Consider the following 12,482-nt stretch of genomic DNA (forward strand, 5'->3'; position numbering starts at 1 on the left):
AGTACATATATGTAAATCCCATGCATCAAGAAATGAAAGCAATCCTTGAATTCATTCTAGGCTGTCCTCAGGTGGCTACCCTAAAAGTTCTTAAAAGGGCACTTCTGGGGAAAAAAAAAAGATTTCTAACTCACACAAAGAGCAACATCTGAGGTAGCTCAGCGAAGCAATTACATCAGTTTCATACTAACAAAAGAAAATTTTTATGGTAGTTGTACAGGGGATATGAGAAACACTGAGTCAAAATGAGCCAGTTTCCAGCACAGGGTAAGAAGCTTTATTCAAAAGGAGTAAATTATGGTCCTTTCTGCAGTTAAATTTTTCACCAACGTGAGATGAATAAACTCCTTCTGGAAATTACTCTTATGAAATTACTTCTTCCAGGACACTTAATAGTATATTCTGGTGCCCCTGAAAAATTAATTAACCTTACCTGTAACAACCTAACCCCTAAACCATTTGCGGTGTTTTTACCGAGGGTCAGGTTAATCTTCTCTACCTTAATTTACATCTAAGTGAGGGTGGTCTAAATTACACTGGGGCCTTTTGGTCACTGGTACTTTGCCTTGTGCCATTTCTTTAGATGACATTCTGCTCGTGTCCAAACACATGAATCTTTTTTAAAATGGCAAACCTCTGAGATTACCAGGGAGAACTTTGCAACCTTTTTTGGAGGAAGCAGGCGGGGAGCAACACTGCTGCTATCCTTAGAGGTCAAAACACCGCAGCAAGTGGGGGATGGGCAAGGCTGTAGTTCTATTGTTTGGCCCTATCAGGCATTTATTTTTTTCTGAGAAAGTCTGGATTTTTGGAGCCTGGGAAACATGAAGATACAGGGGCCGGGCTCCATGTGGGATTAGATTATGGGTCAACCGCAAGATTTACCAAACCTCTCCTCTGGTTATCCAAAAGGTATCTAAAAAGTATACTCAAGTCATTATCAGGAGACAAAGACAAGGGGCTGAAAATGTCACGACTGTTGATCTGCTAGGGCCTCTGCTACTTACTGAGGGAAAACTCTTCCTTTAACTCTATGATTCTGGAATGTTAACTCTTGAGCCGCGAGAGTGTGTGTTCTCCTTTGAGCAGACCCAGAGCACTGCCATTCCCAGAAAAGAAGGATTTTGAGCTCAGCATGGGAAAATATTATTAGAAGATAATAGTGATTATTCTGTGCTGTTTTACAAACACAATTAGTATCATTAATACGTAATAATAACAAAACATATCAATAATGATGAGGCAATCAGCCGATACAAACGTATTATGACACAAATAGTACAGAAAGCAGAAATATTTTCTCGAAAAGATGAAGAAAAAGTAGCTTTTTGTAGAAAGACTGTTAGTGTCCTAAAAATGTGTCACCCTCCCACTTTGGCCCAAAGGGGACATTCGTCTTCTTTTGTTAACCGATCTCTGATGGGCTTTGTCCTTCCAAGTGTGAGCTTCTTTCAGTCGGAATTAATCAGAGACCCGGCGGCGGTGATGAGACCATCCCAGCCGCTGCCAGCCGCTCCACAAATGCTTCCTTGTTCCCACCCGCACTGGCGAAGGATGGGGTTGGAACAATGAGAGCTAATGATGGAACTCTGGAAGCTATCATTTTGAATCAGGCCATTACTTATGCTACCCTCGTGAAAATCAAGCCCAGCTTATGTTCCATTTCAGCTTAGGGGGCCCCGGGTCCACCCAGGGGCTAAATAAGCCCAGAGAAGACAGAGGGCTTCAGGTCTCCACGTAGACACTGGATGCTGGCACGGGATGGCCATCAGCCAATGCATGTGCCAGCCATGCGTGTTGGGGGGAGGCACAGCATGTCACAGGCCCGGTTTGCAAAGAGCCCCATGCTGCTGGCTGGAAAGACCCAGCCTTGCCTTCTGGCCAGTGTGAAACCCACCAGAGTCAGGTGCTCTCAAGAATTCTCCCTGCATATGCGTGGGGATCCTCTCTGTGGAAATCCCAGACCTGTCCTATTCTTACCGTTCTATGTACTAGTGTGAAGGATTGAGACAAATTTCAAAGCACAGCTGTACAGATGCACGAGCAAGCCTTGCTGAGCCCACCTCAGATCTGCAGAACTGCTCATTGGATCCCAGGACTCATGATAAATAATACATAGTAGTTGTTTCAGTTCTAAGTTTTGGGGTGGTTGGTTACACGATGGTAGCAACTGATTCAACTAGTTAGCACAGTCTGATACAAGCAAGTTGTTAGGTCAGATAATCATCAGGTTAGAAAGATAGGGTAGCAGTGTTGTGATTTTAAGTGGAAAACAGTTGGGAGCCATTAGAAATTTCTGCTTAGGTACACACATGTTGGACAGCAGTGCTCCAGAAGCTTTATACTACAGCAGCAAGGGGAAGATGAGAATGAAGTAGGGGGAGTCTAGAAGACAGGGAAACTGGGACAGAAGCCGTGCTGAGGAAGTAAAGAGGGCTGAACCAAAGCCAGAGGTGGTAGGATTGGAGGTGTGAGAAACTCTGAAGAAAGAGTGGCTACAGCCCAGATATGGATGGGGAAGGAAAGCTGACAGTGATCAAGGTTGAGTCCAGATGTAGCTGGGTAGCTGAGAGAGTGACCAAAAAGGGAGGAGGCATATAGAGATGGTGATGTCATACTTGAGAAGTCCACAGAATGTTTAGGTGGTAAAGTTTGCACTTTGGGAAATCAGGGACTGTAGCTCTGCAGATGGTAGCCAGTGGGGGGAAAATATTTCAAGAATATTTTCATAGAGGTGATGGTTGCAGGTGTGACTCAGAGCAAGAGAAGATGGAGAGAAAATATGGAAACCAAGGAAAGAACCTTGGTACATGCATGCTGGGTATATTAGTTACGTACTGATGTGCCACAAATTGTCCCAAAACTTAGCAGCTGGAGACTCAGGAGCCTGGGAGCACTTTATCTGGGCGGTTCTCACTAGTGGTCACTCATGGAACTGTCATCAGATGTTAACCAGGGCTGCTGCCATCTGTAGGCTTGACTGGGGCTGGAGAATCTGCTTCCAAGATGGTGCACCCAAATAGCTGGAGGCTAGAAGGCCTCCGTTCCAAACTGCATGAACAACATGTGGGACCTCTTAGGTATCCTCAAGATGTGGAGGCTGGCCAGCTTTCTCCAGAGAGAATGACCCAAGACAGAGAGAGCAAGAAAGACCCCATGTATCTTTTCTGACCTATCCTAGGAAGCCATATACTGTCACCTGTGCTGTATTCTATTAGTCACATAGATGAACCCTGTTATGATGTGGAGAGGAATCTATAAGGGTAGGAATACCAGGAAGTGGGGATCATTTGGGGTCATATTGGAAGCTGGCAATCACATTGAGGGTAGAAAAAGAAGACAAAACTTAGAAATATGGGAGGGATAGTTTAGTTGGGGAAACAAGACTGTTGCATGGGAAGACAGTTGCCTCTCACACTTGTGGGTTCCTCTGGCACCCTAAACGGGCCTCTGAACTCCTTCAAAACACTCTGTCTCCAGAAAGTGTGCTGGCAGAGAAGCTTTTATTCTCTTTTCAGCTGACTCCCAGACCACTTCCCCGTGCCCAGCAGTGTGCCGTGATCTCCCCGAGGTTAGCACCATCATCTCGCCAGTTTATAGGTAATGGGAAAGGCAGAAGTTACTAGTCCAAATTCTCAGAGCGAACACAATATGGGGGTGGACTATAAGCCTGAGCTTCTCAAATCCTGAGCCCTTTCTCTTAACCTCTGTGTCACTGTGTCACTGCGTTGTTCACCTGGAAGCTCCAAACAACACAAATCCATATAAGCAACAAGACGAAATGCAAGGGATGACCCCATAGTGTCCCAGAAGCTACCGGGAGGGGAAGAATGAATATCCATTGAGCCCTGGCTCTGTGCCAGGCACAGGTCAGGCAGAGACAGACAGAGAAATCAAGGTGTGCTTACCGTCCTCGGAATTTGCTTTGTTCTCAGTGGGCTGCTCGATGAACTTCAGCAGTGGGGATCTTGATCTCTGTATGGTGGGGAGAGCAGGGTCACTGAATAGTATGGTGTCCTTGCCCCCTGTCATGGAAAAGGGGAAAACGGACATATTATGTCACTAGAGGAGTTGTGGTTATGTTCACCCCACACAATGGACAGGCTATTGGGTGACAAAGGCACTTTCTTTAATCACAGGTAACACTGTGGAAGGGCAATGGCCAGCCCGTCCCTTCTATAGTGTGAGGACCAGGCAGTGAGGTCCAGGGCCAGTCTGTGAGTCTGTTCAGGACAAAGGCACCCACAAATGCCACCATGAAGGAGCAGCCTGGTGTCCTGGGCAAAAACCAAATGGCTTTGATCTGGGTGAGACTGTAACAGTCATAACCACAGGAGAGGGCTGAGGAGTGTGGGCTTTGGAGCCACACTATGGGGTCTGTGTCCTGGACTCCATCCCTTGTTAGCTGGCTGACCTCAGGCAAGTCACTCAGCCTCAGAGCCGTCATCGGTAAGATGAGGAAGAAGGACAGCACCCACCTCACTGGGAGGTGGTGGTGAAATGAATTGATTCATGTAAAGCCCTTAAGCATTTCACCAGTGCTCAATAAATGTCCTATACTGAAAGTATTATCTTATGGTGTAGACAGCACTGCCATATATGCTACCTTTGATTTAATTCAATGTGGTCATTTGGACTGAGTCATAAGGTGGGTAGTACCAGGTCCCCCAAATTGTCACAGCTAAACTTGCACTTAGAACATATAGTCCCATACCAACCAAACCATTGTATCTATTTGTATGAACTCCCCCAATGGATGGAGAGGCTGAGGGAAAGAAGAACATTACAGCTCTATTGTGGAGGCCATGGAAAGTTCCAGAAATCTGGAGCAGGAAGTGTAGCTCTGAAACATCAGCATCATGAACACAGACAATTGGACACAAAATATGTGGACATAAAGGGAGTCTGTCCAGTGGTCAGGAGAGCACAAAAAGCAGGATTTGACCCCAGACTTCTGTCTATGAGACTTTGGAATTCCTTCGGTGGGAACTGCAGTGCCCAAAATGAAAACCCCAGGGCTGTGGGCCTAGCCTATGCTCTAGCCTTAGCCATCTAACTTTGAGAAAGATCTTTTCTAAAGCCAAGCCTCTAATCTCTCTAGGGCTCAGATCAGGGGCCCCAAAGCTCTGTGGTTTTACTTGGTTTCAGGTTCAGTGGACACAGAATGGTATTTCTGTAAAGACGTTCCCACCTTTAGAGAACCAGGTAAACCTTGGACTATACCTCTGAGCCCTTGGTTTGTTCACAATACCATCTTCCTATTAGGGAGCTTCAATTCCAAGACTGTGGGAGAGAGTTTGGCATAGAGTAGGTGCTTAATAAATAGCTGGTAAGGATCTGAATACATGGGTGATGGATTCTTGGGGCTCATGATGTCATGTTGGGCACAGGTGCTCGGGGCTGCCTCTGGCAGATGGACTATGTTGTTAGCAGCAACAGCATTCTGAGTTCTGCTAAGGGTCATCCCCGAAGAACAGGCATCTGAAAGGAGCCAATCTGAAAGCTTGCCACCAGCATGACTATTGTCTCATGTGGGAAAAAAACCCCAAGTCTTTAGAGTCATAGTCTGGAGGAGTGTCCCAAAGAGAACTGTCCATCTACATGTTGGGATATTGTTAAGAGGGTCTCAGAAAGAAAGAAACACAATTGGGTCTTCCTCTGTACTGTGAAGATACAATCTGGAAATGCTCTGAGGGACTAATGGTTCCTATGAACCCAGAACAGACACCTCTTCGTAGACTTCCTTTGTTTTTCTTGACCAAGGCAACAGCTACTGTCCTCAAGTCAGGAGAGACTGCATTTTTTGAGCCATCTTTCTCTAGCAGGTAGACTGGTTGTTCTTGCATGAAGAGGCACACTCTGCCCCTCTGTGTCCCAACCAGCCTTCCAAGTCCCTTGTGGCCTCGTGGCTGAAGAATCAGAATTACAGGAAGAGCAGGGAGCTGGCCTCAGGCAAGGGACTAAGGTGGTCTGAGGGAGGCCCTTAGCCCCTCCGGTCACAAGAAATTCTCTAGCCCTTCCAGCCACAGAGCACCATCTGTCCCATAATAGCTCCACAAAAATGCTGGAGCAACATGAAACCTCCAAGCAATAGTGAAGGAAGCCGGAGTCATGACTTGTCCTTGGCCAATCGAGGTGGAGGTCGGGGAGCAGCCGAACACTTCCTGAAATTCCTGCCTAGAGATATCTAACCTGAATCCGAAGATAAAATGGCAAGATTTGGTCATTCTTGCAAAGTGTGTGTTGAAAGATTCAAAGGCCTCCTTGGAAGCCTGTCCTATTGTTTCTAAGTCTGGATTCCATCTATGCTGATGAATGTGAGCTCTAATCTGATAGTCGGCTGTCTTGCAGTTTCATTCTGATGCCTCGCCCTGGAGGAGGTGGCGTGGGGTGAGGTGACTCACAAAGAGTCAAGCAGCAGCCGGCAGCCAGGCAGAAAGCCACACAGGCAGGCCCCTTGCTTGCGGGGCACATGAGTGTCTAGAAACTTTCCTGATTCCCTGGGACACAGCATCCCTCCTCCCCTTCTCCCAAATGTACCAACTACTTTCAAAATGCACATTTTCCTCCTCAGGCTGATGCTTCTAGTGGAGAAGAGAGAATTAAAATGAAAAACTAAAAGAGCCAGGTTCGGCACTTGCCAGGTTTTTTTTTTTTTTTTTTCTGGCTTTCAGTGTTTCTTTTTAGAGCAGGAGCACATCCAGGAAACCTCCCCTTGGAGCGCCCAGGCACCACTCTCCCTACAAAGGCTGGCAAAGGGCTCGGGGACTGAGGCCGATGTGTGGAGGGGGCGTCATTTCCTCCCGGGAGACCACGTCAGTTGCCCCCCACCCACCCAACCTTTCTCAAAGGAGCCCCATGCCTTCCCACCTCTTGGGAACCGATGAAACAGTATGGAATATGCTCTGCTCTCCAGATGATTTCTCCACGCAGACTGTGGCATTTGTCAGACTTGCCTACTTCCCAGCAAGATCACAAATTTTCCCCAACTCTATTGAACAACATCAAGAACTACATATTCGTTGGCTGAGAGAGTGAGGAGGGAGGGGGAAAAAAGACTCAAAGAATACTCATTGCATGCTCAAAGTCCAATAGCAGTTCTGTCTCAGAGTAAGGTAGAATTCACCACTGCCCTTTGGAGTGTCAGAGGAGACTGTTTTGGCTTCTGAATCCTTCTTCTCCAGTTCCCAGCTGATCTATCCCTCCCCCACCCCTGCCCAATTCCTCTCTTCTCTGAACTATGGATCCCCAGCACAGGTGGGAAAACACCTGAGTTCTAATATCTACCTCTGCATCCTTTTGGTATCCTCCCATTTCCTAAACCTTTGTTTTTTTCCATCTGAAATGAGGGGATTGGACTAGATCAGGGAGGGGGGAATTTTTTCTCTCACACATCAACTCTAACCAGGCAGAAGCTTCCTGGACAGCCAGTGTGGACGTCTGTTCTGAGGGCCACATGTGAAGGCAGCATGCAAGAGCCATGGGATGGATTAGTAATGTCTGCCACTGGCGTGGGAATGGGTGTTTCATAATATACGCCACCAAGTATTTACCATACTTGAACTCTTTGCTCTCAACTCTCCCTGCAGGTCTGATGTTTGATGACTCTTCACCTTCTCCATTTACACCCCAACACCTTTATCACTCAGCACTTAATTATGTATCATTCTGTACTTTCTTCTCACTACTAGATGTGTATGCATCTTGCTTCCCTAAAGGGACTATGGATTCTTGGAGAGGGCGTGACTAGAATGCCTGATACAGAAATGAATTCACAAAGTCGATGCTCGAAAATGTATCAACACATTGATGGACTGATTTATTGAAGAAGATACCGATCCTTTCAGATGCTAGTAAATAAGAGTGGGCTAACAACTCTCTGAAACTACTGGGACTCAGTCCCTGCCAGGTGGCTGAAACGCTGACAAGGCTTCTACCTGGGGAGAGGAAGAGGAAGAGGAAAAATGTGGAAGAGAAAGAGAAAGAGATGGAGAAGAAGAAAGGACGAGGAGGAAGTGGAGGTGGAGGAGGAGGAAGGGGAGGTGGAGGAGGAGGAAGGGGAGGGAGGGAGAGAGTAGGAAGAGAACACACTGACCCTTGCCCCACTCTTTGGTAGATAAAATGGAGTCCACAAAACAATGAGTGTGTGGAAGTGGCTGATTGGATTGATACTGCAAGGGGCCCTTCCCTTAGTATTTCTCACCGTAGTTTAAAAATGATCACAAGGCAGGGTCTCGTTGAGAAACCTTCACAATAGCAGCAAAGCAATGCTTTTTCCTTTACATCAGCTGTCCCAGATCTGTACCACCCTTGTCCTGTACTCCCACTCTGTGTCTGCAAGGAGGCCAGATACTAGAACATGGTCATAAAATCCATTTAGCCGGGTCCCTCAAAGCTCATTTTACCATTGAATATTTACTTGGTACTAATTGAATTCTCCATTTCAATGGACTGTTCTAATCAGAAAAGTGCAATGATACATAGAGAATGCATCTATTTATTTACATGCAGGGATGATATTAATGCACTGCTGATATTAGCCACAAACACAGATATTTGAAATAGAACATACTCCCGAATCCTACTGAAACATTGTAGCTCAGGCCTTCAGGCAGCAAAAAGGAGGAAAGAAAGAATTGTTAATGCATAATAGCCATTCCATCCCGGAACAAATAACACCGGAGACAGAAAATTCTCAGCATCCTTCGACTCACTCAACTTCCATCTTTTTTACATAAATTGTAGAAATAAAACATCGTGAAATTTCACTAAGTCATTTGGAGGGAAAAAAAAAAAATCAAAACTCCAGTCCGTGCCCAGAAATAGCAATCTGACTGCACAAATAAACAATAAATTTGCCTGACTGTGTTGAAATTCAATGCAGCCAAAGAAAGGCCTTCAAAGAAGATAAGGTTTAAACGGCATCAAAAGGTTCTTGTGCAAAATGGATCATTCAAATCCCCAGAATGGCACTTGCCACTAATTAGTTCTGTTAGGTCTTTTGACATCAAGTTCAAGGAATCTGCTAAAACTTCCAATTTATGAAATGCTCTTGCAGGCAACCTAAGGTTGCCTCTTCAGATTACATTACAGGAACGGGTTGTTGTCCACGTCCCTGTGGCAATTTTCATTTCTCGAACATTACGGGGCAGCAACCAATACAATTCAAGGGTAGAGAAGGCTGGTTTGTGCAGAAAGGTTAAGTAACTAAAAATATATGTACAATGTTGCTTCCAGGGAAAAAGGAGGGGGTGGAAAAATGATAAATACAAGTTTCTGGAGAAAAAGAAAAGGGGAATAGCTGATGGGGGTCTCACAGAGGGGTTATTTTACCAAGACAAACAGGATAAATATAGCTAATTAAAGTGAAACATCAGCGTTTCCTTGCAATGTGTACAATTGCGGGGAAAAAAAATCTCCCAAGGAAATTTTGATTTTCAAGTTGCATAAAATGGGATAGGGGAAGAGAGGAGAAGAAGGTTCTTATACTCATTTTTATATTCATTCTCAGGAATGATAATTAAATAGAACAAATTTTTCTCAGTGTATTTATTTTTAGGTATGATTCATTCATTGTTTTAGGAATGATAATTAAATAGAACAAATTTTTGTCAGTTCTTATATTCATTTTTAGGATTGAGGAGTAAATTGAACAAATCTTTGTATATTCTTCTACTCATTTTTAGGGATGATAATTAAAATGAACAAATCCTTATAAGATACCTAGGGGTAAAAAAAAAAAATTAAACAATTTACTATATTCACAAAGGTGAAAAATAAAGTATACACAGACACACACAATGACAATTTCTGAATTTAGGCTAGCAAAACTTCAGAGTTCCACAGATGGGAACTTGAATATTTATATGAGTTTCTCTGATTCCCTCAAAATTGATGGCTTCTGTGTTTAAAGCACTTGTAGATTTTTCAACAATGATCTTCAAATAAAAAGATATTTAAAAACTAGAATCTTCTTTGCAAATTAGGTAAAGGCTGCCTTTTTTAAAAAAGGAAAATAACTTTCATGAAGATCTGCTTACCTGGAAGACTCCACAAACCAGAAACTTCCAGAGTTCTTAATTTTTTCTCCAGTTCAGCCACCCGATTCCCTAGGATTCTGGAAAACAGGAGAAAATGACAACAGACAAAATTAATGAACATCTCATCAGCTCTTGGAGCCTCATCAGCTCTAGAGTGCCCTGACAGAAAATGTTTTGAGATTCAAAGTGTATGCAGAAAACACAGTGTGTATGCATGTGCAAAGAATATATGTGTAAAATATGTAATACATTATACACAAACTCTGTTGAACATACATATGAAAATGTAAAGTGAATTATGAAAAAAATACTAAATGTTGCCATTCAAGTGAGTCCTCTCCCACAAAAGTGGGGAAGCTAAACAATTATTCCATTGTTGCCCAAACGTCTTACACAATTTTTGTTTGGGAATTGCTCATTGCTAAAGATTATAATTCATTTTGAATACCCTTAGTGGTATCATACCTGATTCTTTGAGGGTGGATCTGAGTTCTGGCAACCATGAAGTCTAACCAGTAAGACGGGTGAACACGTGTAGTAAAGTTGCTTTGAGTCAATAAAATAAGATCTGCCTTCCTCAACCTAATCTATGTCTGAGACCATATCCTTGATACCAAGCCAAATGCCCAGTTGAGGGTAGGTGTTCAATAAACATATTTGATTAAAGAAAATGCTTTCCTTTTTTCCTGGCTTGTAATTATCTACGGACAGAATGAAGAAATAGGCTTTTCAAAAGAACTTCCAGCAATTGCAGAATCACCTGAAGAATTATATTGCTTTCCAAGGTGACCATTCTGATGCACTGGGACATATAATTTCTGGAACGTGTATCTGAAAAGATTATACTATTTACTGGGGAGTCAAACTTTGTCTAAATGCATGGAAAAACATAAATGTGGGCGTGTGTTTCCCCTTTTCTACTTTACACAAAATTAAACATAGTTGGGAAATGATTTTAGAGTCATCTCAAACTTGAATCACTTTCCATTGGCCTAGAAATTGAAAACCCAGTCTTTATATTATTTGGGGGATTTTCTTGGTGCTGCCATTGTTAAAATGATGCGGAAATCACCTTAATAGCAAAGTTTCAATTCCTTTCAAGCAGGAGAAATCAGAATGCTAGAATTGTTCTCCTACCTCTCTTTATATCCTGGAGATAGCTGCACACACCCACATACATACAGAGGCATGAATATGTATATATCTACACACACATATATATATATGGTTTTGGATTCATCCTATTTTACCTGAATTGACTCGCAGCATTTTAATTAATATTCCCTTTGAGCTCCCAGAAAACTCTCATGTTACTATCTGTGGTTTTCTTCACCTAGGTACTTGGAGCTTTTCTTCTTTTCCTTAAGTCTTAAATTCTGCATAGTCTTTATCAATTACTTTCAATTTTCACCTTATTTGTTGGGTCTATTCTGCTTTCACGTCCCTGACCCTTCAATAAACCATTCTTCGTAATCTCACTTTCAATATTTTGCTCAGACCTTCTGATCCGAGCTCCCTTTTCACCAGCTGATGGGTTTGAGATGCAATCACAGCAGAGTTCAAGTTGATGGCTGTCTCTTAACGAGATCAGATCACCTGTGAGCGAGGCCTCTTGGAAACAAAAGATAAGGCTTAACTCTTCTGTGTGTGCTGAAGGATGCCATCAGAGCAACCTTTGAAGGTGTGGTAAAGAGACATTTGGTTGCGTTTTTTTTTCCCCCCTGATGTCCATGGATAACAGAGCTCTGTCTCCCAGAAATGGACCGAGGTGAATTTGCTGGTTCCCCCTACTTTGAGGGACCCTGCCTGTTTGTCAGCAGTGCCTGTTCTCTTTGGCCCGACACAAGCATCTGATACAGAGCAGGAGGTAGTAAAATGGACCCAATGGGAATTGTGCTAGTAGTGATAGTAGCAATAACATTACCCAGAACACTAGCAACCACACTACCGTTACCATGAACAGTGAAACTAATCTTTCTTGAGTCCTGGCTCTGAGTCAGAGCCCATGCTGAGCAGCTACTGAGCATACATGATCTCATCTGACCTGACAAAAACCCTGCGGTGTATGTTGTATTATTACCCTTTCACAGATGTGGACCATAAGGAACACAGAGGTTAAGCAACCTGCCCAAGGGTATACAGTTTATCTCCAAGCTGTGTCTGTTGCCAACCCCCAGTGCACTCATCCACCCCACTCTACTCCTCCCATTGGGAAACAGAGGCATGGAAATTAGTTAATTTGACCAGAGCCACAAGCAGGACTTTGAACCTGCAACTCCGTTTGTTGCCACAATACATGCTCTTCATCAACACCTCACAGTGGTCCTGTAACACAAGCATGCTTGTGTCTGGAGCAAGTTGACCTCTTTAAAAACTGTTCATAATTGAAATGTGGATGCAGCTGGGCTGGCTTGTATCACCGGGCCCAAGAGTCCTCAAAGG

General features: G+C 43.8%; 1 protein-coding gene across 3 annotated transcripts in view; it reads right to left on the reverse strand.

Moving 5' to 3' along the window:
* The window catches only part of CCDC149 (coiled-coil domain containing 149), a 97,655-nt gene that overhangs the window by 6,955 nt on the left and 78,218 nt on the right, over positions 1-12,482 (reverse strand). For 2 of the 3 annotated variants that reach the window (XM_059381845.1, XM_059381830.1), the window contains 3 exons: positions 10,041-10,117; positions 8,573-8,605; positions 3,909-4,025 (listed from right to left, as the gene is read on the reverse strand). In XM_059381845.1, coding sequence (XP_059237828.1) covers positions 3,909-4,025; positions 8,573-8,605; positions 10,041-10,117 — 227 coding nt within the window. The remainder of the gene's footprint in view (positions 1-3,908; positions 4,026-8,572; positions 8,606-10,040; positions 10,118-12,482) is intronic. The other variant, XM_059381837.1, reaches the window with a different exon arrangement.

Source organism: Mustela nigripes, chromosome 1, assembly GCF_022355385.1.
Source record: "Mustela nigripes isolate SB6536 chromosome 1, MUSNIG.SB6536, whole genome shotgun sequence".
Classification (NCBI taxonomy): Eukaryota; Metazoa; Chordata; class Mammalia; order Carnivora; family Mustelidae; genus Mustela; species Mustela nigripes.